The sequence below is a fragment of the Bos mutus genome, chromosome 18 (assembly GCF_027580195.1).
Source record: "Bos mutus isolate GX-2022 chromosome 18, NWIPB_WYAK_1.1, whole genome shotgun sequence".
Taxonomy (NCBI): Eukaryota; Metazoa; Chordata; class Mammalia; order Artiodactyla; family Bovidae; genus Bos; species Bos mutus.
Genome location: NC_091634.1, coordinates 489652 through 516860, shown reverse-complemented (window position 1 = coordinate 516860; position 27209 = coordinate 489652). Strand labels below are relative to the sequence as shown.

Below are 27209 nucleotides of genomic sequence, written 5' to 3'. Positions count from 1 at the left end.
TAAGGATGGCAAACAGCCTTTCATGGGGTCTCCAGAGCACCCAGAACACACTACCAGGAAGAGCCCAGGCAGAGCGACACCAGCGTTGAACCAATGAGGGATGAGGATGAAGACTTTCCCCCAGTGAGCATGCGTCAGGGGAGGGATTTCCGGTCTCCTCGCCTAGCGCTCAATTTGCTTAGAACATCCTTTGCTGCAGGGTAGGCTACCGGGAAACCGTTGTGCTCCGTTGGGTATGGTTGTCCTCATGGAATGGTGAGAAGAGAAGGGGACACCCGCCTAGCCAGCCTGGTTGCCCCTTTTTTTGGCGTCTCTCCTGTTGGCTCGCTGGTCGGGGACGGGAGGGTCTGAGAGGAGGCACCAGACCCGGGGTAAGGACCGACACTCCCGTCCCTCGCAAGGCAGAGTCCGATGGCTACGGCGGCGCTGCGGGACCCACCTCAGGTAAACGCTCTTCCTCCCGGCCCTCACCGCCCTCGCCCCGTGCGTGCTAAGTCGCTTCAGTCGTGTCCGACTCTTTGCGACCATATGGACCGTAGCCCTCCATGTCCTCTGTCCATGGATTCTCCAAGCAGGGATACTGGAGGGGGTTGTCATGCCCTACTCCCGGGACCCGACACAGGGATCGAACCCGCGTCTCCTGTGTCTCTTGCATTAGCAGGCGGGTTCTTTTTGGGGGGGTGGGGTGGGTGGATGTGGATCCCTAATACATAAGTTGTGCATCAGTTCTAGGGAACAAATGGAGAAGGGACACTGTTCTTCAGGAATTTAGGGGGGAGGAAGGAGGCAAGTGTGTACAGGCGTATGACATTCAAATAGATAATTTCAGGGTAATTTTGTTAATAACTATATATATAAAGGTTGTTAAGATAGCACTGAAAAAGGACATTGTTTTAAAAGTTCAGGACAGTTTTTTTGAGTCAGGTTTAGAAAAATGAGAAGTATTTTGCCGAGTGAAGTAAGAAAGAAAATACATCCTGAGCGGAGGGACTGCTGCTGCTGCTGCTAAGTCACTTCAGTCGTGTCCGACTCTGCGACCCCATAGATGGCAGCCCACCAGGCTCCCCCGTTCCTGGGATTCTCCAGGCAAGAACACTGGAGTGGGTTGCCATTTCCTTCTCCAATGCATGAAAGTGAAAAGTGAAAGTGAAATTGCTCAGGCGTGTCCGACTCTTTGTGACCCCATGGACTGCAGCCTACCAGGCTCCTCCGTCCATGGGATTTTCCAGGCAAGAGTACTGGAGTTGGGTGCCATCGCCTTCTCCAGAGCAGAGGGACTAGAATATGTAAATAGCAATGATAGTAACAACGGTCACAAAAATAACAGTAAACACACAGTGCTTACCAAGAACTGTTTTAAACCCTCAATATATGTTATTTAATCTTAATAGTAATCGTTTGAAGTAGGTGATAACTGTTTTATAGAGAAGGAAACTTTAGCACTCTCTCCCCTTCCCTCTCTCTTTCCTCTCCTTAACCCTTCCTATCCTTCACCGTTTTTCTAGTCTCCCGGTCCTGGACGCAAGAATCTGGTCGAAGGGCCCTCAGTCTGAGCTGAGGATTGGAGACTGATCACCTCCTCTTGGCAGAGAACTCAAATTCTGGTTCTGGTCTGGTCTGATTTGTGGTAGGGCTGAGTTCCAGTCCTCCCTTCTCTGGAGGCCCAGGGAAAAGTTCCATAACGCCTGGGTATCTGTAGGTGGCAGGAGACGTCTGTAAGGCCACCCCTTTCGCCCCCCTCTCCCGCCTCCTCCCCCTTCTTCTTTCAACCTGGCTTCCTTTCCTCCCTTTGAAATCTTTGATGGTAGTACTTGGATCTGAAGTTCTGTGTCTCTATAGGAGGTTTTCTAAGAGACTGTATTCTTGTATTTAAGGGCTTCCTTGGTGGCGCAGAGGTTAAAGCGTCTACCTGCAATGTGGGAGACCTGGGTTTGATCCCTGGATCGGGAAGATCCCCTGGAGAAGGAAATGGCAACCCACTCCAGTATTCTTGCCTGGAGAATCCCATGGACAGAGGAGCTTGGTGGGCTACAGTCCACGGGTCGCAAAGAGTTGGACACGACTGAGTGACTTCACTTCACTATTAAGCATGTTGTAGAGACTCATAGCTGGTGTACAGTACCCTAGAACTTAACCTCAAGCAGTCTGCCTCTTACTCCATGGTGTTGTTCTAAGGAAGGAAAGCAAGAGGCTATATTTAATACATTTTTTTTTTTTTCAGTTCCAAGCTTCAGACATAGAAAAGGCTTTCTGACTTACAACACATTTTAAAATATTTATCTATTTATTTTAATTGGAGGCTAATTACTTTACAATATTGTAATGGTTTTTGCCATACATTCACATGAATCATGTACATGTGTACATGTGTCCCCCATCCTGAATCCTCCCTCCCACCTCCCTCCCCATCCCACCCCTCAGGTCATCCTAGTGCACCAGCCCTGAGCAGGGTGATTCTTTACCAGTGTTGCCACCTTGGGAAGGCCACGCTGCACCAGACACTTAAGTCTGAGGCCCATCCTCACTTGCCTGCAGCTCAGGCCCCAGGATTCAGGATGGTGAAGCGGTCATCAGGTCATTTCTGACCACATGGTGGCTAGTGGGAGAGCATGACAGACAGAGGGACCCCGAAATGCAGAGGCTTGTAGGTCAGACTAGCCGGAATCCTGGTACAACTTCTCTGTTTTCCTTTAGAAGCCAGATGTGATGAGGCCAGAGTCAGGCTTGCAGTGTTGCTGCCTGAGAAATTGGCAATTTGTTATACAAGTAATGAGAGGTTTGAATTGCAGGTAGGAGGTAGTCTTACCGAAATCAAAAGACACTCCAACTAGTCGCAGAGAAGAGAACAGACTATAGAAGTAAACAGGGGAGGGGTAGCAGGAGGCATGGAATGATTAATTGCGGTAGCCTAACAGTTAGAACTGGACATGGAACAACAGACTGGTTCCAAATAGGAAAAGGAGTACGTCAAGGCTGTATATTGTCACCCTGCTTATTTCACTTATATGCAGAGTACATCATGAGAAATGCTGGGCTGGAAGAAGCACAAGCTGGAATCAAGATTGCCGGGAGAAATATCAATAACCTCAGATATGCAGATGACACCACCCTTGTGGCAGAAAGTGAAGAGGAACTAAAAAAGCCTCTTGATGAAAGTGAAAGTGGAGAGTGAAAAAGTTGGCTTAAAGCTCAACATTCAGAAAATGAAGATCATGGCATCCGGTCCCATCACTTCAAGGGAAATAGATGGGAAAACTGTGGAAACAGTGTCAGACGTCATTTTTTTGGGCTCCAAAATGACTGCAGATGGTGACTGCAGCCATGAAATTAAAAGACGCTTACTCCTTGGAAGGAAAGTTATGACCAACCTAGATAGCATATTCAAAAGCAGAGACATTACTTTACCAACAAAGGTCCGTCTAGTCAAGGCTATGGTTTTTCCTGTGGTCATGTATGGATGTGAGAGTTGGACTGTGAAGAAGGCTGAGCGCTGAATAATTGATGCTTTTGAACTGTGGTGTTGGAGAAGACTCTTGAGAGTCCCTTGGACTGCAAGGAGATCCAACCAGTCCATTCTGAAGGAAATCAGCCTGGGATTTCTTTGGAAGGAATGATGCTAAAGCTGAAACTCCAGTACTTTGGCCACCTCATGCGAAGAGTTGACTCATTGGAAAAGACCCTGATGCTGGGAGGGATTGGGGGCAGGAGGAGAAGGGGACGACAGAGGATGAGATGGCTGGATGGCATCACTGACTCGATGGACGTGAGTCTGAGTGAACTCTGGGAGTTGGTGATGGACAGGGAGGCCTGGCGTGCTGCGATTCATGGGGTCGAAAAGAGTCAGACACGACTGAGCGACTGAACTGAACTGAATTGAGTATTCATGGACCAGAGGGACTGCCCTCGATGTCTCAGGAATTCTGGATCCATTTTTGGAGACGGGCCAAGCCAAATTTGGGGTCTTGTTGATGACAGAAAGGAAGTAGCGATGGATGACCTTCAGGGTTTTGACCCTAGTAGATGAAGGGATGGAAGGCCCATCAACTGGATGGGGACCTTAACAGCAGATTAATTTTCCTTGGAAATATTATGTTTGTTTTCGCTCTGTTAAGAGTCTGAGATGTTTCAGAGAAGACTGAGTGTAGGCAACAAGTGGGCAGTTGACTAAGCAGGTCTGGAAAACTGGGAAGGTGTTCAGGAATGGAAATTCTCAAAAGTGATGACCGTTGTGTGGAGCAGCGTGGAGCTGTGGATCACATTTAGGAGGGGATGCAGGTTATAGTAGGCATGATATTAGTTGGTCAGAAAGATGGGTGTGTCCTGAGAAGTGGTTCTTTTGCTCAGGGCCTGGATATGTTTGTGGGATGAGTGGAGGAAAAATGGCTGAGGAGACCCAGGAGTAATTGAGACAAGAAGGCAGTGAGGCTGGGGCTACTGCTTATTTAATACTATATGGCTTCTTCAGGATTTTGTGATGAATTTTGATGGGATCTGGGATGTTTTAGTCTTGCTAGTGGATAAGGTCTGGGGCAGATGTCATTTATGAGTCACTACATCTGGCTTAAAACTCAACATTCAGAAAACTAAGATCATGGCATCCAGTCCCATCACTTCATGCCAAATAGATGGGGAAACAATGGAAACAGTGATAGACTTTATTTTCTTGGACTCCAAAATCACTGCAGATGGTGATTGCAGCCATGAAATTAAAAGATGCTTGCCCCTTGGAAGGAAAACTATGACCAACCTAGACAGCATATCAAAAAGCAGAGACATTACTTTGCCAACAAAGGTCGATCTAGTCAAGGCTGTAGTTTTTCCAGTAGTCATGTATGGATGTGAGAGTTGGGCTATAAAGAAAGCTGAGCAATGAAGAACTGATGCTTTTGAACTGTGGTGTTGGAGAAGACTCTTGAGAGTTCCTTGGACTGCAAGGAGATAAAACTAGTTAATCCTTAAAGAAATCAGTCCTGACTATTCATTGAAGGGACTGATACTGAAAATCCAATGCTTTGGCCACCTGATGCGAAGAAATGACTGACTGGAAAAGACCCTGATGCTGGAAAAGATTGAAGTGGGAGGAGAAGGGGATGACAGAGGATGAGATGGTTGGATGGCATCACCAACTCAAAGGACATGAGTTTGAGTCCACTCTGGGAGTTGGTGATGGACAGTAAAGCCCGGTGTGCTGTAGTCCATGAGGTCGTGAAGAGCTGGACACGACTGAACGACTGAACTGAACTGAAGTGATGTCTTGTGGGGAGATTTTTAGGGCTGGGTTTTTTACAAAGGTTGAGTGGAGAGACAAGTGTGGTGGTTGAAAGGGCAAAGCTGGCAGTAAAGAAGTTGAAGAAAGCTGTGGGGATGTGAAATTCACGTCTGGTTTTAGGGTGGCAAATATGGAAGGAAGGACTGGTGGCAGGTGGTGAGATTGCAGGCCAAGCCCAGAGTTCAGATCGCATCTGTGTGCACCACCACCCCTTCCACCTAGTGACTGCTGAAGGCTGAACACAAGTGGTTAATGGGCTGTGAGGAGACAGTGGCCTCTGTTGCACCAGGGCCTGGCATCTTCCCTCAGGTTGGGAGCTCTGGTGGAGAATATCTGGAATAGATTTGTGCAGACATGGATTGTGGGTTCTCAGAGGGATAATGTTCAAGCTTTCATCTGTTCCCTTCTTGACAGGGTGGTGTGACCTTTCCAGATATTGCTGTGCGCTTCTCCCAGAGGGAATGGAGACTCCTTGATGAGACTCAGAGACTCCTGTATCTGGATGTGATGCTGGAGAACTACACACTTATATCCTCACTGGGTAAGACTTAACCTCCCCAGTGACCTGAGCTGGGCTCTGTATCCTGCCTCATCCCACCTTTCTGAAGGAGGTGCTCTGGCCTCACGTGGTATAGGCACTGCTGGTTTCCCCAGTTTTCTGTATAGTTGGGGTAGGTAGAAGGCTGGGGTGTTGGCACTGCCCTCTTTTCTCTCCAACCCCAATCTTTGCTGTACTAAACTCTCATAGGGCAAGTGATTTGGTTATACATATATATGTATATATCCATGTGTTTTCAGTTCTTTTCCATTAAATAGTTTACTGTAAGTTATTGAATATGGTTCCCTGTGCTATACAGTACATCATTGTTTATTGTATACATGGTAGTGTGCATCTGTTAATCCCATACTCCCAGTTTATCCCTCCCTCACTTCTGCTTTGGTAAACATGAGTTTGTTTTATCTGAGTCTGTGTATATTTTGTAAATAAAGTTCATTCGTACTTTTTTTTTTTTAGATTCTACATATAAGTGACATCACATATATTTCTTTTTCTCTGACTTACTTCACTTAGTATGATAACTTCTAGGTTCATCCATGTTGCTGCAAATAGCATTATTTCATTCTTTTTATGACTAGTATGTAATACCCGGCCCCCCCTCGACCCACTGCTCCCAGACACACCTCACACCTTGAGGCTTTGGGATCTTAGTTCCCTGGCCAGGGATTGAACTTAGGCCCCAGCAGTGAAAGTGCCCAGTCCTAACTACTGGACCTCCAGGGCATTCGCTGTAATTGCTTTTTGACCATTTTATTATAATATGCTTCAGTGAAGTTTTTGATTGAACCTGTGAGCCTCATGTATCTGGATGTGTACTCTTTTCTCTCTAGTTAGAAAGTTTTCAATCATTGTTTCTTTAAATGTGCTTGTTACCCCTTTCTCTCTGTCTGCTCTTTCCAGGACTCTGAAAATACAAATAGTGTTTTGCTTTTTGTTTCATAATCCGTGTATGCTTTCTTCACTTCATCTTTGTCTCTCTTTTCTCCTCACTGGATAATTAGAACACCTGTTTTCAAGTACCTAGACTTATTTTGCTTAATAAAATTTGGCTATTGATACTGTCTTCATTGTGCTTTATTTCATTGTATTCTTCAGCAGCAGAACTTCTGTTTGGGTCCATTTGTTTGTTTGCTTTCTTTTTTAAAACACATTTTTATTTGGTTAATTTTGGCTATGCGGGTCTTTGTTGCAGTGAGCGGGGACTGCTCTTCCTTGTGGTGTGTAGGTTTCTCATTGCAGTGGTTTCTTTTCTTGTGGAGCACAGACTCTAGGAGCATGGGCTCAGTAGTTGTGCAGGGGCTCAGTTGCTACAGGCCATGTATAATCTTCCTGGACCAGGGATCTTTGACAGGTGGACTCTTAAAAACTGGACCACCAGGGAAGCTCTTGTTTGTTTCTTTTAAATGAGTGTCATGATTGTATTACTAAGGTAAACATAATGCCCAACAGATGAAGGTAATTTTATCAACTCAGAGTTTTTGCAAGTACATGAAATTTCCATTTTTATTGTATGGTTTTCTCAGACTAGTCAGAGCATTTCTTAATTATATTCCAGTGTAGCTGCTTTGGAATGATTTTCAATAGCCATAACATAAGAATGTGCCAAGGACTTTCAATCTAAACAGAATTCCAAGTGACTGAATTTTAGTTAAACACAAGGTAAGAAATAGGGAGGCTCAACAGGGAGGGGATATTCGTATACATATGGCTAATTTACTTTGTTGTACAGTAGAAATTAACACAACATTGGGAAACAATTACTCCCCCCAAAAAGATTGATAATATCATCAGATTATTGATACTACCCCTTTTCAACAGATATTTATACTCTTCTAATACACCAGTTATATGTTTGAACATTCAAAACACAAAGCACAAAAAGACAATAAAAGTTTAAGCTCATAGTCATAATTTTTTGATAGAAACTTAATTATCTTTCCTGCAAATCAATTGGGTCTCCCATATTTCCATCTAGTTTTCACTTAGTTAAAAATAGATGCCTAAGGGATATACATTGCAAAGAAACAGAGGAAAACAATAGAATGGGAAAGACTAGAGATCTCTCTTCAAGAAAATTAGAGATACCAAGGGAACATTTCATGCAAAGATGGGCTCAATAAAGGACAGAAATGACATGGACCTAACAGAAGCAGAAGATATTAAGAAAAGGTGGCAAGAATACATGAAAGAACTATACAAGAAAGATCTTCATGACCCAGGTAACCACGATGGTGTGATCACTCACCTAGAGCCAGACATCCTGGAATGTGAAGTCAAGTGGGCCTTAGGAAGCATCACTATGAACAAAGCTAATGGAGGTAATGGAATTCCAGTTGGGCTATTTCAAATTCTGAAAGATGATGCTGTGAAAGTGCTGCATTCAACATGCTAACAAATCTGGAAAACTCAGCAATGGCCACAGGACTGGAAAAGGTCAATTTTCATTCCAGTCCCAAAGAAAGGCAATGCCAAAGAATGTTCAAACTACTGCACAATTGCACTCATCTCACACCCTAGCAAAGTAATGCTGAAAATTCTCCAAGCAAGGCTTAAACAGTACATGAACTTCCAGATGTTCAAGCTGGATTTAGGAAAGGCAGAGGAAGCATAGATCAAATTGCCAACATCTGTTGGATCATAGAAAAAGCTAGAGAATTCCAGAAAAACATCTACTTTTGCTTCATTGACTATGCCAAAACCTTTAACTGTGTGGATCACAACAAACTGTGGAAAATTCTTCAAGAGATGGGAACCCAGACCGCCTTACCTGCCTCCTGAGAAATCTGTATGCAGGTCAAGAAGCAACAGTTAAAACCAGACATGGAACAACGGACTGGTTCCAAGTTGGAAAAGGAGCACATCAAGGCTGTATTCTGTCACTCTGCTTATTTAACTTCTATGCAGATTACATCATGCAAAATACCAGGATGGATGAAACACAAGCTGGAATCAAGATCGCTGGGAGAAATATCAGTAACTTCAGATATGCAGATGATATACCACCATTATAGCAGGAAGAGAAGAGTAACTGAGGAGCCTCTTTATGAAAGTGAAAGAGGAGAGTGAAAAGATGGCTTAAAACTCAGCATTCAAAAAACAAAGATCATAGCATCAGGTCCCATCACTTCATGGCAAATAGATGGGGAAACTAGAAACAGTGACAGACTTTATTTTTTGCGGCTCCAAAATCACTGCAAATGATGACTGCAGCCATGAAATTAAAAGACGCTTGCGAAGCTATGACCAACCTAGACAGCATATTAAAAAGCAGAGACCTTACTTTGCTAACAAAGGTGCATCTAGTCAAAGCTATGGTTTTTCCAGGAGTCATGTGTGGATGTGAGAGTTGGACCATAAGGAAAGCTGAGCACTGAAGAATGGATGCTTTTAAACTGTGGTGTTGGAGAAGACTCTTAAAAAAGAGTCCCTTGGACTGCAAGGGGATCAAACCAGTCAATCCTAAGGGAAATCAGTCCTGAATATTCATTGGAAGGACTGATGCTGAAGCTGAAGCTCCAATACTTTGGCCACCTGGTGCAAAGAACTGACTCACTGGAAAAGACCCCGATTCTGGAAAAGACTGAAGGCAGGAGGAGAAGGGGATGACAGAGGATGGGGTAGTTGGATGGCATCACTGACTCAATGGACACGAATTTGAACAGGCTCCGGGAGTTCATGATGGACAGGGAAGCCTGGCATGCTGCAGTCTATGGGGTCACAGAGTCAAACATGACTGAGTGACTGAATTGAACTGAAGGCGTATACTTCATATATATACCATCTTGGTTCTCATAACTTTAGTTTTTCAAGTTTTTAATACCCATAGAAGGCCAAAGGTGTAAGAATACATAAACTGTTCTGGTAATAGGTAAGAGCAGACTGTAAAAGCATAAGTTGTTTGTGCTATTTCAGCATAGTAGAATGTTTTCTTTTGCAGACCAAGTAGAATAATTCTGCTAAAGATCAGTGCAATAAGGACAGTCAATGTAAAAACAGCCTTTCCCATGTATTAGTTGACACTCTACTGGTATTAAGAGGATATAGTAGTTTTGTGTCTGCATGAAAGTGTTTGATTATAAATATATGTAATGATCTTGTATTGTTCCATTTCTTATTTTGATATGTCTTAGCTCCCTGTTGTATCATATTAAGAATCCCATCAATGATGTGATAGGGATTTCCCACATATTCATTTATCAATTTATCTGTTGATTCTTCACATCTATGGGCCTTTTTGGAGAGTGGGCTTACCAGAACCTCCAATATCACTGGTTGAAAGTGTGGGGTGATTCTTCAGTCCTGTTCCTCTCAGCCAACCTTCATGAGTTCAGTGAGTGCTGGTATCGTTAGTCACTTAGTTGTGTCCGACTCTTTACGACCCCATGAACTGTAGCCCACCAAGCTCCTCTGTCCATGGAATTCTCCAGGCAAGAATACTGGAGTGGGTTGCCATTTCCTTCTCCATGGGATCTTCCCAACCCAGGGACTGAACCCAGGTCTCTCGCATTGGAGGCAGAATCTTTACTGACCGAGCCACCAGTGAAGACCTGCTTTTTCATTTTTGTCTCTTTGTTAAACAACTTGTTTTGTTTATATATTGTTTACCTTACTTTGTTGAATTGTTGCTTTGTTGTTGCTTCACTGAACTGTGGTCAAACAATTATTTTGAACTCTTTGACCCTTTGTAGGTCTCCATTTCCTTGAGTGTGGTTTCTGATAAATTATGGTATTTCTGTATTGGTTTCATGTTTCTTTGATTTTTTGTGTGTTTCCTGTAGCCTTGCATTTCTTTACGCTGATTTGATGGTTTAGTCATTTCTTCCAGGCTTCACATTACAGTTTTTGGTGTGGGAAGATCTCAATCTGTGGGGGGTTCAAGTTTGGGCTGTGGCCATTCTGGCTCTGTGGAAGACCCAATTAGGTTGTTCTCTGTGCAGCTTCTTCACCTGAAGTCAGTGTCAGTAAAGATAATCAAGATTCCTCAATCAGCAAAGCTGAGGGTGTCCAAAGTGGTGGAGAAGGCTGCTAGCAAACTCCTGATCTCTTTTTCTCCCAGAGGACTTTGTCACCAAGGGGATCCTTCTTGGTGCCCTATCGACTGTTGGGTACCTGATTGGTTGTAGTAGCACTGGTGTCTGAGGTGTGTGCATCTGTTGAGGATCCACAGACCTGGGGTGTTGTATACAGGCACTTTTGGAGTGACAGTGGTTCTGGGGTCTGGGTGATTGGATAGCCTCAGCAGCCTTGGCTTTTGTTTGAGATATGTGGCTGTGCAGGGAGCAGCCATGGAATCTGCCTGGCTGCACATGTAGACAGTGGCTGTGGTTCTGTCAAACTGGCATGTCTATAGCGAAGTTGTTTCTAGTACCTGAGACACAGAAGTACATGGTGTAGTGGTGGAGTCAGGGTCTGAAATGCTGGCACAGGTTTAGGGGGTGTGGCAGCCCTGCTTCTGAATCAGCACAACAGCTCCTGCCGAGGGTGTTAACCAGTAGCTTCATACTCACCAGGGTATCCACTCTGACCATGAGTGTCAGATAATTCAGTGGCAAAAGTTCCAGTGTCCTCTGTAGAGCAGGCAGCTATGTCTTCTGCAGCAGAGGCCACTGGGACTGCAGTGGCCCCTGCCCTGTGGCTGAGAGAAATAGGTCAGTGGCAGCCCAGCCCTCATTTCCTAGTCATTTCCAGATGTCTTTTTTAAGACACTTTCCAGTGATCCTTTCTGTGTGCTTCTTCCTTTTATTATGTTTCACTGTAGTGGTGGTGGTGGTGTTCAACAGTTAGGTTGTGTCCTACTCTTTACAACCTCCTGGACTGCAGCACTGCAGACTCATCTGTCTTTCACTGTCTTCCGGAGTTTGCTCAAATTCATGTCCATTGAGCCAGTGATGCTATCTAACCATCTTATCTTCTGCTGCCCCTTTCTCCTTTTGCCTTCAATTTTCCCCATCATCAGGGTCTTTTCCAGTGAGTTGGCTCTTCGTATCAGGTGGCCAAAGTATTAGAACTTCAGCTTTAGCATCAGTCCTTCCAATGAGTATTCAGGGTTGATTTCCTTTAGGATTGACTAGTTGGATCTTCTTGCAGTCCACAGTATTCTCAAGAGTATTCTCCAACACAATTCAAAAGCGTCAGTTCTTTGGCACTCAGCCTTCTTTATGGCTCAACTCTCACTTCCATACATGAATATAAGAGTCCGTTCTTCACTGGACTCTTGTGTCTTCCAAGGCTGATTAATGTCCTTCATGGATAGCTGTTTATTTTTCATTGGTAGTGAAGGGTGGTATCTCCTATTCTACTATTTTATTGATGTCACTCAACTTGTGCTCTTTCCTGGGTCTGCTGTAATGCTGAGTTGCTCTGGAACACTACTAGCCTTTCTGTGTTTCTTTTTTTTTTTTTTTTCCTTCAGTGCTCCATGTACCCAGTAATTGCGGTTATGACTTTCTTAGGGAAAGGAATCCTTTGTGCATAATGGGATGGACATGACTCTAGCTATGGCATGGTGAGGTCAGTGGGCCTGGTCCTGCTGAATTATAGCTGGGGAGACTGTGACATCAGGGCATTGTTAAAAATATACCAGGAAACTGTCTTTGTTCAATGAAAACTTTGGTACTATTGCCAGTGACCACACCCCATTTCTACTTTTACTCCTCCGCTGTTGACTTTTTGCTGACCTGTCATTTCTGTTACTTTGTCATTTCTGCTATGACTTCCAGCACAGGGATCAGCTCCACCTCTCTGGACTCAACATCTTACCTCTTTCTCTTACCACGCTTTCTCTATTACTCTCTGAACTTTGCCCATCATGCATCATGCTGTGAGGTGTGAATATATCCTTAAATTGACCTTGAAAAGCAAATGATTTGTGATTCTGTTTTCGTGGCTGTGATCACACCCTTCTACTGAGCTTCACATCAGTAGTAGAAAAGGTCCTACAGGAAGCTGTGGGCAGAGAAACAAGCACTAGACCCTGCTTCTTTTCCTTGTGTCACACTCTATTTTTGTATCCTTTTCTTGTTGAGATCTCCACCAGTTTCAGTCCCAGTAATGCACAGCAGCTGCTGCTTAAACTGATTTCCAACTCCCTAGTCTTTAAAAGTATCCCATTTCTTTGAAGGTCATTCTTATATGAAATGGCTATACATTTATGGTGAACTAGCTCCCTCCCTATGAAGTCAACGTGCACTTCACTAGTGTTTCTTTGCATTCAGGTTGCTGCTGTGGAGCAGAAGGTGGGGAGACACCCTGTGAAAAAACTGTTCCTATAGGAGTCTCATGGACTGGATCTCCCACAGCAACTCCATTTTCTCAGAAGACCCATCCCTGTGAGAAGTGTAGTACAGTCTTGAGATATGTTTTCCAGTTGGTGGAGCAGCAGGGAACACAAAACAGCCAAAAACTGTTGAGGTGTGGGGCGTGTGCAAAAAAATTTAATATGTCTTTGAGAAGCTGTGTCCATGAGGCTTTATCTTTTAAGAGCCCCAGATTCCATGTGTCAGGGAAGCCTCTTACTTCTGGGAAAATTCTGGCCAGCATGGGACATCTGCAGGCCACTTATACTGTGGAGAAGCTGAATACAGTCACCCAGTGCAGATCAACTTCACCAAGCAGAAATCATACCTCCGGAAATTGCGAGAAAGCCTTCGGCTCTGAACACACACTTGTTCAGGACTGGAGTGTCTACACTGAAAGGCCATGTTTTGTGTGCAGGGAATGCGGGAAAACATTCAGGTACAAATCAACGTTTATTATCCACCAGAGAGTTCATCCTGGGGAAAGACTTCATTTGTTTATCAAAAGTGGCAAATCTTTTAGACAAAACTCAACTGTCAGTCAGGATCAAAAAATTTATACTTGTTCAGGATCAGAGAAGTGCAGCAAATGTGGGAAATCCTTAAGCCACAAATCAGTCCTTGTTTCTCCCCAGAGATTGCACAATGGAGAGAATAGTTCTGTGTGCAGTGACTGTGCAGAGTCTTTTTATGACAGCTTTGTGTTCATTGGACATAAGAGAGTATTTTCTGGAGAACGTCCTTATAGGTGTAGTGACTGTGTGAAATCTTTTACATGTAGATCTGCCCTCATTTATCATCAGAGATCTCACACAGGAGAAAGACCTTATGACTGCAGTGAATGTGGGAAATCCTTTACCACTAACTGCATCCTCCGATCTCATCAGAGATCTCACACTGGAGAAAGGCCTCATAAATGCAGTGAATGTGGAAAATGCTTCACCTCTAACTTCAAACTCCGTAATCATCAGAGATCTCACACAGGAGAAAAGCCTTATAAATGCTGTGAATGTGGGAAATCTTTTACCTCTACCAATTCTTTCCAATATCATCGGAGATCTCACACAGGAGAAAAGCCTTATAAATGTTATGAATGTGGGAAATCTTTTACCTCTACCGGTGCTCTCCAATATCATCAGAGATCTCATACTGGAGAAAGGCCTTACAAATGCAGTGAATGTGGGAAATCTTTTATGTCTAGATCCTCATTCATTTGTCATAATAGATCTCACACAGGAGAAAGACCTTACAAGTGCAGTGAATGTGAGAAATCTTTTACCTCTAGGCCTTCCCTCAGATATCATCAGAGATCTCATGCAGGAGCAAGGCCTTATAAGTGCAATGAATGTGGGAAATCTTTTATTACTAACTCCCATCTCCATCGTCATCAGAGAATTCACACTGAAGAAAGGCCTTATGCGTGTGGTGAGTGTGGAAAATCTTTTGCCAGTAGCACTAGTCTCCGTCTTCATGAAGGCACTCACACTGAAAGGCCTATTGAGTGCAGTGAATGTGGGAAATCTTTTTTTAATCCTGTTGTTTTTCATTACCATCAGAGAATTCATTCTAGTGAATGGCCATATAGGTGCAGTGAGTGTGGGAAATCTTTTACCTCTAAATTCAACTTTCGTTATCATCAGGGGATTCATTCTGGAGACAGGTCTTATGTAAGGTGCACTGAATGCAAGAAATCATTTACGACTATCAGTTCTCTCCGTAATCATCAGAGAGTTCATTCTGGAGAAAGACCTCATGAGTGCAGTGAATGTGGAAAATCTTTCATGTATAGGTCGGCCCTCAAGTGTCATCAGAAATCACATGCAAGGGAAAGGCCTTTTGAGTGTAGTGAATGTGGGAAATCCTTTCTCTTTAGGAGTACCTTAATTGAACACCAAAGAGTTCACACAGGGAAAAGTGCTTATGTGTGTACTGAGTGTGGGAAATCTTATAATAGTAAGTGTAGGTTTATTGAACACCAGAGTATTCACAAAGGTGGAAGGCGTTATGAATGCAGGGAATGTGGAAAATCTTTTAACTTTAACTCTGCCTTGTACTATCATAAGAAAACTCACGCTGGAGAAAAGCCTTACAAATGCATTGAATGTGGAAAATCTTTTATTACTAATTACCTCCTCCGTGTTCATCAGAGAGCCCACACTGGAGAAAAGCCTTTTGAGTGCAGTGAATGTGGGAAATCTTATACCCTTAATTACTACCTTCGTTGTCATCTTAAAGTTCATACTGGAGAAAGGCCTTACAAATGCACCAAATGTGGGAAATCTTTTACCACTAGTTACCAGCTCCGTATACATCTGAGAAGTCACACTGGAGAAAAGCCTTATGAGTGCAGTGAATGTGGGAGATCCTTTAGCAGCAAATCTGGCCTCTGTTATCATCAGAGTGCTCACACTGGAGAAAGGCCTTATGAGTGTGGTGATTGTGGGAAAACCTTTGTCCAGAGAAATCATCTCATTATACACCAGAGAGCTCACACTGGAGAAAGGCCTTATAAGTGCAGTGAATGTGGGAAATCTTTCACTCGTGGCAACAGCCTCTATTATCATCAGAAAGTTCACCGTGGAGAAAGGCCTTTTAAATGTAGTGAATGTGGGAAATCTTTTATTAACACCACTAAACTGCACTGTCATAAGAAAGCTCACACTGGAGAAAGGCCTTAGGAATGCACTAAATATAGGAAATCTTTTACGAGCAAATCACTTTGAACATTTGAGAGTTTACCCTACAGGAAGTCATAAATGTGCAGTGAATGTGCAATTTCCTTGTTGAGTTTAGGGACACTGGAGGAAATTGAGGGGCCATTGGTCTGAATTGAATCTCGTTTCAAGTGTTTCTGAGAGCAGCATGAATCTTTATTCCTTATTCAGATTAAAGATTATAGGGTATTGAGGCACTGTTGAAAAGTATGTATTCTCCAAGTCTAAAAGAACCTGATGTGTTTCCTGATGTCCACAAATCTTTGAGCTAATCTCATTATTTGTACAATCTCATTATTTGTATGACAACTGGGTCCAAGGGAAACCACAATTGGTACAGAAACTCTGGTTTAATAGGGAGTGGGGGGAAATTGCAGGCAACTTGATGGAATGTGCCTCTCCTTAAAGTGCATCCTGATGTTTATATGACATTGACTGTGCAGTATCAGTTTATCTGCTGATTCTAGTGAATTTTACTTTAAGGACCTTACTGCAGAGGCAGGAAAGGAAAAGGGGATGTGACTCTTGTGATCTAGGCAGCATTCCTGCTGACTCAGGCAGAAACCCTAACCCCATCTTCGCTACCACTGATAGAAGACTGATCTCCAGAGAACATGAGGAGTGTGTTGGTGGGTTCAGCATACAGTTGCAGAACCTTTTTTTCCAAAAAGAGTAGGACATAAAGGTTTTTTTCATTTTGAGCCAATCTTTAAAGCTATATCAAAGTATAATTTACATGCACCAAACTTCAGCCATGAAGTCAGACCATTGTTTCTTGGCGGGAAACCAATGACAAATCTAGACGGTGTCCTGAAAATCAGAGACATTGCTCTGCCGACAAAGATTTGTATAGCCAAGGCTATGGTGTCCCCAGTGGTCACTTACGGTTGTGAGAGCTGGACCATAAAGAAGGCAGAATGCCAAGGAATTGATGACTTCGAAATGTGGTGCTAGAGAAGACTCCTGAAAGTCCTTTTACAGCAAGGAGATCCAATCTTGAATATTAACTGGAAGGATTGATGCTGAAGCAAGTTTTCACCTAGGTATGAACCTCTTGAGTCCTAATAATGCCCATATCTGTTAATGGTATGTTTATCTCTCCTTGCCCTTCCCACCTTTCCAATAACCATTGGTGTACTTTCCCTTAGAATAGATAATATGTGCATTTTCTTGAATTTATCTGGTTGGAGTCATAAACGGCTTACTATTTTTGTTTTCCTTTGTTTCATAATTGTTTCAGATTCATCCATGATATATATAAATATCTCATCTCTAGTTTTTGGTGAGTAGCGTTCTTATATTTAGATGTACAACTGTTTATCCATTCATCTTTTTCTTAGTGTTTAGGTTATTTCTAGGTTTTCATTCTTGAAAATAAAGCTGCTGTAAACACTTGTGTCAGTTCTTTATGTGGATGTATGTTCCTTTTATTGATAACTCAGGGGAATGTCTGGGTCACTTTGGTAGATAAATTTTAACACCTGATGAAACTAAGAAACTCATTTAAAATGACTGTTCCCCTTTGCATTTCCATCTGCATTGTAGGAGTTCCAGTTTCTCAACATCTGTACCAGTCATTAATATCAGTCCTTTTAATAAGTGAGTAGTGCTGTCTCGGTGAGCTTTCAATTGGTTTTACTACATTTCCCTAGAGATTCATGATTTTGAGCATTTTTAATGTGCTGTTTACCAGCTGTATATCTTCTGTATAATTGCTGATTGTATCGTTTGCCTTTTTTAATATGTATCATCCCTGTTCCCATCACTTAAGTCTAGGCATTCAGTGAAACAATAAACCTAGCCCTGCTTTGTAGCTTTTGCCAATTTTAAAAATTCTTAGGTTGTGAAAGTGGGATGTACTCAGGGAAGCAGCTGATAAATTCTGCTTGGGTCCTCTGGGTGTTCGGTGGAAAACTAAACTTAGCGTCCAGTTTCTTATGTTGTTCAGTCACTCAGTCGTGTCCAACTCCGAAACCCCATGAAGTGCAGGACACTAGGCTTCCCTGTCTCACCATCTCCTGATATGAGCTTCTTACACTCTAAATGCTCTCTTCAAGGTTCTTGTCATCTTTTTCTGTAATTAATAACTCATGGCATCAGGTATTTTCCCTACGTGAAGTTCACCAACACTTGGGATGTTTTTCAAAGGCTCCAGTTGGTTGATTGGGCTACTGTGGGTCTCTCCATCCCTGGTGAGACTTCTCAGGAAATCTAGAGCATAGGAAGTTCCCCAACAGAACCTGGTGTGGCCTTTTTGTCCAAGGCCCACATTCTCCAAACCACTGGCCATGTTTGATTGGAGGTGGCATCTCAGGAGAGGGAAAGGGGTGAGCCAGGTATGGTGCAGAGCAGGAGGTGGCAGGAAGGTAGTGGTGGTAATGGGGACCCAGGAGAAACCTAGGTGTGTTGGCACCCACTAAGGGAATTTTGGTAGGACCATTCAGGCTGAGTAACCAATTCTCTTGGGGTGAGGTTACCACGGCTTATCCCTAAGGTGATGCACTGCCCAAAGTCACAGATCCCTCTTGCCCTTGGAGGTTCCTGAGCAATGCAGGACAGTGAGGGCAGGATGCAGTCTTGTTGATCTGCTGGCAGGCCCCACCTTGTGCCCAACATGTATGGTGTAAACGCCAAAGATTTCCTCGATGAGGCAAAAAACCAAGGCTTAGCCTCTGAGGCACGAATCAAGAGTTTCAGTCTTTGGAGCAAAGTGGAGACTCAATCTTGGTATTAATTAGGTTGTCCAAGCTACATCATTAAGGAAGAAATTAATGTCAGACAAGAAAGCACAAATCAGGAACTTTAGTACTAAGCAGGATAAATGGTAAAAAACTACATGTAGCCATCAGTTCGAAACTCCAGGAAATCAAGGATTAAAGATTAAAAACTACATGTAGACATCATTTTGAAATTAAAGGAAATAAAATATTTCAGTGACTTCTTGTGGTACAGTGGTTAACAATTCACCAATTTCAGATTGGGTGAAATTGGTCTTACAATGCAGGTGGCATGGGGTGGATTCCCTGGTCCTGGAAGATCCCATATGCCACAGGGAAACGAAGCCTGTTCTCCAGAACAAGAGAAACTAATGAGGAGCTCTCTCACCACAAATAGAGAGCAGCCCCTGCTTACTGCAACTTAGAGAAAGCACGAAGCAACAAAGACCGCCACCACAGCCACCACCTCAAAAAAAAAAAAAAAAGTTAAGGGGGACTTCCCTGGTTGTCCAGTGTTTGGGAATCTGCCTGTCAATGGAGGGGACATAGGTTCTATCCCTGGTCTGGGAAGATTACACATGCCAGGGGCAGGTAAGTCCATGGGCCACAATTACTGAAGCCTGAACGCTTTAGAGCTTGTGCTCTGCAACACAAGAAGCCTCCATAATGAGAACGCCGCCCCACAGCAACTAGAGTAGCCCCCACTGGCTTCAACTAGAGAAAGCCTGTGTACAGTAACGAAGACCCACTGTAACCAATAATAAATAATCTTCAAAAATTGTGCAGGGAAAGCAAAGCCTTTTAAAGATAATCAGCTATACTCCAATGTAAAATAGTTTAAAAAAATAAAAAGAAATAAAAACGGAATTTTTTTTCCCAGTAAGACTACCATCTTGGTTCATTTGGGGTGTTATAACAAAATACCACAACCTTGTTAGTTGTTTTTGTTTGTTTGTTTTTTGTTTTTAATGAATATTTCTTATTAAATTGGAGGCTGTGGAGTACCAGATCAAGATACCAGAATGGATGAGTTTTCTGATGGCACCCCACTTCCTGGATCTTAGTTGGTGCTTTCTTGCTGTGTTCACATGTGATAGAGTTAGGGGTCTCTCTGGAGCTTCTTATAAAGGCATTAATACCACTTCCGAGGACTCCATCACCCTATAACGGAAACATCTCTTAAAGACCCCACTCCTAATCTCTTAAAGACCCCACTAGCACCTTTGGGACTGTTCTTTCAACACACAACTTTTGGAGGACTAACTCAAACATTCAGACCATAGCTTCTGCCTTGCAAGAAATGTGGAAATTTCATTAGAGATGAGCAAAATTGTATAGGTCAAAAAGTCCAGTTAAAGAAGAGCACTGAAGAAGGAATAAAGGTAAAGTTATTTTTCTCATTCTTAATTGATCTGATAACAATTTGTTTGAAATACTAATACCAACACATTCTATTATGTATGCTTATGTGTATGCATATCCTGTATATGTATGCTTCTATGTAAGTACAATTGTTTAGTCGCTCAGTGTGTCCAACTCACTGGTCGGATTGCAATATGCCAAGCTTCCCTGTCCTTTACCATATTCACCAGAGCTTGCTCAAACTCATCCATTGAGTTGGTGATGCTATCCAATCATCTCATCCTCTGTCGTCCCCTTCTCCTCCTGCTATCAACCTTTTCTAGCATCAAGGTCTTTTCTAATGAGTCAGCTTTTTGTATCAGGTGGCCTAAATATTGGAGTTTCCGCTTCAGCACCAGTTCTTCCAGTGAATATTCAGGACTGATTTCCTTTCAGGTGGACTGGTTGGATCTCTTTGCCATCCAAGGGACTCTCAAGAGTCTTCTCCAACACCACAGTTCAAAAGCATCAATTCTTTGTCACTCAGCTTTCTTTATACTCCAACTCTTACATCTATACATGACTACTGGAAAAACCATTGCTTTGACTAGATGGACCTTTGTTGGCAAAGTAATGTCTCTGCTTTTTAATATGCTGTCTAAGTTTGTCATAGCTTTTCTTCTAAGGAGTAAGCATCATTTAATTTCACAGCTGCAGTCACCATCTGTAGTGATTTTGTGGAGTCCAAGAAAATAAAATCTGTCAATATTTCCATTGTTTCCCCATCTATTTGCCATGAAGTGATGGGACCTGATGCCATGATCTTTGCTTTTTGAATGTTGAGTTTTAAGCCAGTTTTTTTACTCTCCTCTTTCACCTATGTTAAAAAGCTCTTTAGTTTCTCTTTGCTTTCTGCCATAAGGGTGGTGTCATCTGCATAGCTGAGGTTATTGATATTTCTCCTTGCAATCTTGACTCCAGCTTGTGCTTCAATCCAGCCCAGCATTTTCCATGATGTACTCTGCATGGAAATTAAATAAGCCAGGTGACAATATTCAGCCTTGATGTGCTCCTTTCCCAATTTTGAACCAGTCTGTTCCATGTCTGGTTCTAACTGTTGCTTCTTGACCTGCATACAGATTTCTCAGGAGGCAGGTAAGGTGGTCTAGTATTCCCATCTCTTTAAGAATTTCTCACAATTTGTTGTGAACCATACTGCCAAAGGCTTTAGTGTAGTCAATGAAGCAGAAGTAGATGTTTTTCTGGAATTCTCTTGCCTTTTCTATGATCCAACTAGATGTTGGCAATTTGATCTCTGGTTCCTCTGCCTTTTCTAAATCCAGCTTGAGCATCTGGCAGTTCTTGGTTCACACAGTGTTGAAGCCTAGCTTGGAGAATTTTGATCATTACTTTGCTAGCATGAGAAATGAATACAATTGTTCAGTAGCTGAACATTCTTTGGCACTGTCTTTCTTTGGGGTGGGGATGAAAACTGACCTTTTCCAGCCCTGTGGCCACTGGTGAGTTTTCCATATTTATTGGCATATTGAGTGTAGCACTTTCAAAGCATTGTGTTTAAGGACTTGAAATAGCTCAGCTGGAATTCCTTCATCTCCACTAGCTTTGTTCGTAGTCATTCTTGCTAAGGCCCCCTTGACTTCACATTCCAAGATGTCTGGCTCTAGGTTAGTGATCACACCATCATGGTTATCTGGGTCATTAAGATCTTTTTTGTATGGTTTTTCTCTGTATTCTTGCTACCTCTTCTTAATATCTTCTTCTGTTAGGTCCATACCGTTTCTGTCCATTATTGTGCCCATCTTTGCATGAAAATTTCCCCTGGTATCTCTAATTTTCTTGAAGAGTTCTCTATTCTTTCCCATTCTGTTGTTTTTCTCTATTTCTTTGTATTGTTCACTTAAGGTTTTCTTATCTCTCCTTGCTATTCTTTGGAACTCTGCATTCAGATGGGTATATCTTTCCTTTACTCCTTTGCCTTTCACATCTCTTCTTTTCTCAGCTATTTTTAAGGCCTCCTCAGACAACTATTTTGCCTTTTTGCATTTCTTTTTCTTGGGTATGGTTTTGATCACTGCCTCCTATACAGTGTTATAAACCTCCATTCATAGTTCTTCAGGCACTCTATCAGATCTAATCCCTTCAATCTATTTGTCACTTCCACTGTATAATCGTAAAGGATTTGATTATAAGTAGAATGAATGACCTTAATTCAAGGGACTAGAGGGAAGAACTGGGATTGTTGTATTATGAGGTACACTATCTGTGAAATGGAGAATATTATTTGAAAGTGGACTTGGTTTAGTTGTCAATGTTTACTTCAAACTCTATTGTCTATGTGCTAAGATGCTTCAGTTGTGTCTGACTTTGCAACTCTATGGACTGTAGCCCACCAGGCTCCTCTGTCCATGGGATTCCTCAGGCAAGAAGAATGGAATGTATTGCCATGCCCTCCTCCAGGGGATCTTCCTGATCCAGGGGTCAAACCCATGTCTCTTGTATCTCCTGAATTGGCAGGCAGGTTCTTTATCAGTGCAAAGAAGTATAACCTGATATGCTAACAAGATAGAATGGAATCATAAAATAATGAAAGCCACAAAAGCAGGAAAAGAGTAGAAAACAAAAATTGGAATAAAGGGACTTCCCTGGTAGCTCAGTGGTAAAGAATCTGCCTGCCAATGCAGGAGATCACTGGTCCTGGAGGATCCCTCATGCCACAGAGCAACTAAGCCCGTGTGCCACAACTATGGAGCCTGTGCTGTACAGCCCGGGAACAACAACTACTGAACCTATGCACTTCAACTACTTAAGCCTGTGCAACCTAGAGCCTGTGCTCCACAACAAGAGAAGCCAGTGCAATGAGAAGCCCACACACTGCAACCAGAAAGTAGCCTCTGCTTGCCATTACTAGAGAAAAAAGTCATGCAGCAACAAAGACCCAGCACACCAAACATAAATTTAAAAAAAAGAAAGAATTTACTTTAAACAAAGGAAAAGGGCAATGAATACAAATTAGTAACAAATATGCTACAGTCCATGGGGTGGCAAAGAATTAGATGTGACTGAGTGACTGAGCACAACACAGCATGGTAGATATTAATCCAACAATCCAACTATCTCATAGTCACTTTGAACAGCAAAAGACTAAATACAAGAGATATCCAGGGTAGGTAGAAAACCAAGATCCTAAGTATTATCTACAGAAACGGTCTTAATCTTGTAAATTTGTAACAATTTGCCACAGGGGCAATAGAATATGAATCATGGAATTCCCTGGCAATCCAGGAGTTAGGACTCCACCTTTCCACTTCTGGGGCCCCGGGTTCAGTCTTTGGTGGGAGAACTAAAATCCTGCATGCCCATGGCTTGGCCAAAAAAAAAAGAAAGAAAGAAAGAAAAAATGCATACTGGGATAGAAGTGAAAGAAATGAAATAATTGGAAAAGACAAATTAGCAAACCAAGACAGGACTTATTTCTGATTTTGTGACATTGGTGTGGTCATGTCACATGGTAAATATGTAGTAAATAAACCTCGTTATTTACTATGGATTCATTGCTTAACAGTGTCCCTTAGTTATCTGTCATCAGACAAAATAATAATGTTATATTAATATTTCATTATACATTAACATTAATAATGTTATATTAATGCTTCCCAGGTGGCATTAGTGGTAAAGAACCCACCCGCCAATGCAGGAGACATAGGAGATGCGGGTTCAATCCCTAGGTCAGGAAGATCCCCTGACCTAGGGGATCTTAAGTATGACATGACAACCTACTCCAGTATTCTTGCCTGGAGACTCCCATCGACAGAGAAGCCTGGCAGGCTAAAGTCCACAGTGTCACAAAGAGTTGGACACTAGTGAAGTGGCTTAGGAGAATGTTTCATCATAAATTTATTCAGTTATGACTGGGTTAGAAATGACTTTATGACTAGTGGGAGCAAAAGTTAGTTGGTGAACTACTTCGCTAGTTGGAAATCATTCAAGTCTTTGTGCTTTACTGAAATATACCCTTGACTCTATTGTAAAGATTCTGTAAATGGAGGAATAGGAAGGACACAGCCTCATTACAGCTTATTGTGAAGTGCCTGTTTGCTTAGTCAGGTCCAACTCTTTGGGGCCTCATGGACTGTAACCCACCAGGCTCCTCTGCCCATGGAATTTTTCAGGCAAGAATACTAGAGTGCGGTGCCATTTCCTTCTCCAGGGGGTCTTCCCTACCTAAGGATCCAACCCGAACCTCTTGTATTTCCTGCCTTGACAGGCGGATTCTTTACCACCTGGAATTTAACCCCAATAAATGTTTACAAAGTGTATAGAAATTTAGAAACACACAGTTATACTCCCAGTATAGTATGTGGGTTTACAATTAAGCTTTTAAATCCATCATTGGAATAGAGGTAGGTATGTAGGCCAATGGAACAGAATATATAGCCCAGAAATGAATAGGTCCACATACGGTGAATCTGCTTACATCAAAGCCATCAAGAACAGACAATGAGGAAAGGATTGTCTTTTCTAAAAATGGTTTTGGGGAAAACTGGAGAGACACATACAAAAGAGTGGAACTGGATCCCTATCTTACACCGCACACAAAAATCAACTCAGAATGGATGTAAAATTTGAACACATAACCTGGAATTATAAAGCTTCTAGAAGAAAACATAGAGTGAAAGCTCCTTGTTATTTGCCTTGGCATTGATTTTTTGGGGGATTAACACCAAAAGCAACTAATAAAAGAAAAATATTAATAAACAAGTGGGACTACATCAATCTAAAAAAGCATCTGCACAGCACAGGAAACCAAAACTATCAACAAAATGAAAAGGGAATGTACAGAATAGCAGGAAATATTTGCAAATCATACATCTGATAAGTGGTTAATAAGTAAAATATAAGAAGAACTCATACAACTTAATAGCAAAATAAATAAATAATCCAATTAAAATATGAACAGTGGAACTATATAAACATGTTTTCCAATGAGAGCCTACAAATGGGCAACAAGTACATGGAAATGTGTTCAGTATTACTAAATACACAAAGAAAATTGTAATGAGATATCATCACACACATTAGAAAGGCTATCATCAAACAAAGGATAATAAGTTTTAGAGAGGATGTTGAGAAATGTGAAATTTTTGTGCATCAATTCTGGGAATGTAAATTAGTGCAGCCACTATGGTAAAGAGTTGAGTTTTCACACACACACACACACACACACACACACACACACACACACAAAATAGAACTAACCTAGTATCCAACAATTCCAGATACAGAGCTAGAGAAGACTCTTAAGAGTTCCTTGGACTGCAAGGAGATCAAACCAGTCAACCCTAAAGGAAATCAACCCTCAATATTATTGGATGGACTGATGCTAAGCCTGAAGTTCGAATACTTTGGCCACCTGATGTGAAGAGCAGACTCATTGGGAAAGATCCTGATGCTGGGAAGGCTTAAGAGCAGGAGGAGAAGGGGGTGACAGAGGATGGGATGGTTGGATAGCATCACCAACTCAATGGAGATGAGTTTCAGCAAACTCTGGGAGATAGTGGAAGACTGGGAAGCCTGCAGTCCATGGGTTTGCAAAGAGTTGAACATGACAGTGACTGAACAACAACCTAGCCATGAGAATGAAGGAACTCTTGCTATTTCTGACAACATCAACGGAACTTCAATGCATTGTGTTAAGTAAAAGAAGTGGAACAGAAAGACGAATACTCTGTGGTATCACTTTTATACAAAATCTTAAAAAGTCAAACTCATAGAAATAAAGAGTATAAGTGTTGTTACTGGTGTGAGGCGGGGTGGAAGAAATAGGGAGAGGTTGGTGAAAGGGAGCAAACTTCCAGGTATAAAATGACTAAGGTCTGAGGGTCTAATGTAAAACACCATGAATAATGTTGATAAAACCATACTTTATAATTGATATATGCAAAGAGAGTGTAACATAAATGTTCTCTCTCTCATACACACGATGACTATATGAGGTGATGTATTAATTAACTAGATGAAGGAATGGTTTCACATGGTGTACATACGTCAGATCAGCAAGATGTACACATTGATACATTACAGTTTTATATTATAACTCAATAAATCTTATTAGGAGAAGGCAATGGCAACCCACTCCAGTGCTCTTGCCTGAAAAATCCCATGGGTGGAGGACCCTGGTAGGCTGCAGTCCATGGGGTCGCACAGAATCAGACATGACTGAAGCGACTTAGCAACAGCAGCAGCAAATTTATTAAAAAATAAATAACAAAATAAAACAATAAGTCAACCTCCTAGACATGTCTTTCTTTATTTAAGGTTTACTTTTAATTGAAGGATAATTGCTTTACAATATTGTGTTGGTTTCTGCCATACATCAACATGAATCAGCCATATACATATGCCTGATAGTTATACACATGTCATCTCCCTCTTGAACCTCCCTAAAACGCATGTCTTTCTTGATCAAACTAACAAATACCAAATCTCTTTGATACTTGCTGATACTTGATATCTGACAGATTTGTAGAAAGACCCTGATTCATAGGAAGGGAGTCACATGAATCATTCACTGAAACGAGGAATCTAAGCTTATTCTAAATCTTGCAGAGATTCATGTTCCTCAACTAATTTTATGGTGCTAGAATAACAGTCTCATAAAACTTATTAAATTCAGCTGTGTTTCCAGAATGTAATACAAGTTGAAAGCATCTCAGTAACTTAAGAATGGTTTAGTATTAGAAATACATTAACAGATTCGACATAATACTAATGAATTATAAAACATGTTTATATTAATAGGTACAGAAAAATAAATCTGTTGCAGGAAGGGGGACCCTTTCCAGGGCCCGAAACTGGGCTCTTGTCTAACACTCGGAAATGAATTGTCCGAGGAGACACATGTGCTGACAAAGCAAGAGATTTTATTGGGAAAGGGCACCTGGGTGGAGAGAAGTAGGGTAAGGGAACCCAGGAGAACTGCTCTGCTGCATGACTCGCAGTCTCCGGTTTTATGGAGATGGGATTAGCTTCTGGGTTGTCCTTAGCTGATCATTCTGACTCAGAGTCCTTCCTGGTGGCGCGTGCCTTGTTCAGCCAAGATGGATGCCAGAGAGAAGGATTCTGGGAGGTGGTCGGACCTGTGGTGTCTCCTTTTGACCTTTCCCGAACTCTTCTGGTTGGTGGAGGCTTATTTATTTAGTTCTGTGTTCCTTACCAGGACCTCCTGTCAATACAACTCATGCAAATGGCTCCTGTGGTGCCTGGCCAGGGTGGGCGGTTTCAATCAGTGTGCTT

The 27209-nt window shown here is 42.2% G+C and overlaps 1 protein-coding gene across 1 annotated transcript; it reads left to right on the top strand.

Moving 5' to 3' along the window:
- Positions 1-180: 180 nt before the first annotated feature.
- Positions 181-17223, top strand: LOC102266486 (zinc finger protein 585A). Its single transcript, XM_070386935.1, has 3 exons — positions 181-444; positions 5684-5810; positions 13043-17223. Exons 1-3 carry the CDS (start codon positions 412-414, stop codon positions 15799-15801), a joined length of 2919 nt encoding a protein of 972 aa, XP_070243036.1. The 5' UTR covers positions 181-411; the 3' UTR covers positions 15802-17223.
- The last annotated feature ends 9986 nt before the right edge of the window (positions 17224-27209 follow it).

Excerpts from the sequence above, each read along its gene's own strand:
- LOC102266486 (XM_070386935.1), top strand. The coding sequence starts at position 412 with ATGGCTACGGCGGCGCTGCGGGACCCACCTCAG. Across the intron at positions 445-5,683 it reads CGCTGCGGGACCCACCTCAG|GGTGGTGTGACCTTTCCAGA; the intron begins GTAAACGCTCTT and ends CCTTCTTGACAG. Across the intron at positions 5,811-13,042 it reads CACACTTATATCCTCACTGG|GTTGCTGCTGTGGAGCAGAA; the intron begins GTAAGACTTAAC and ends CTTTGCATTCAG.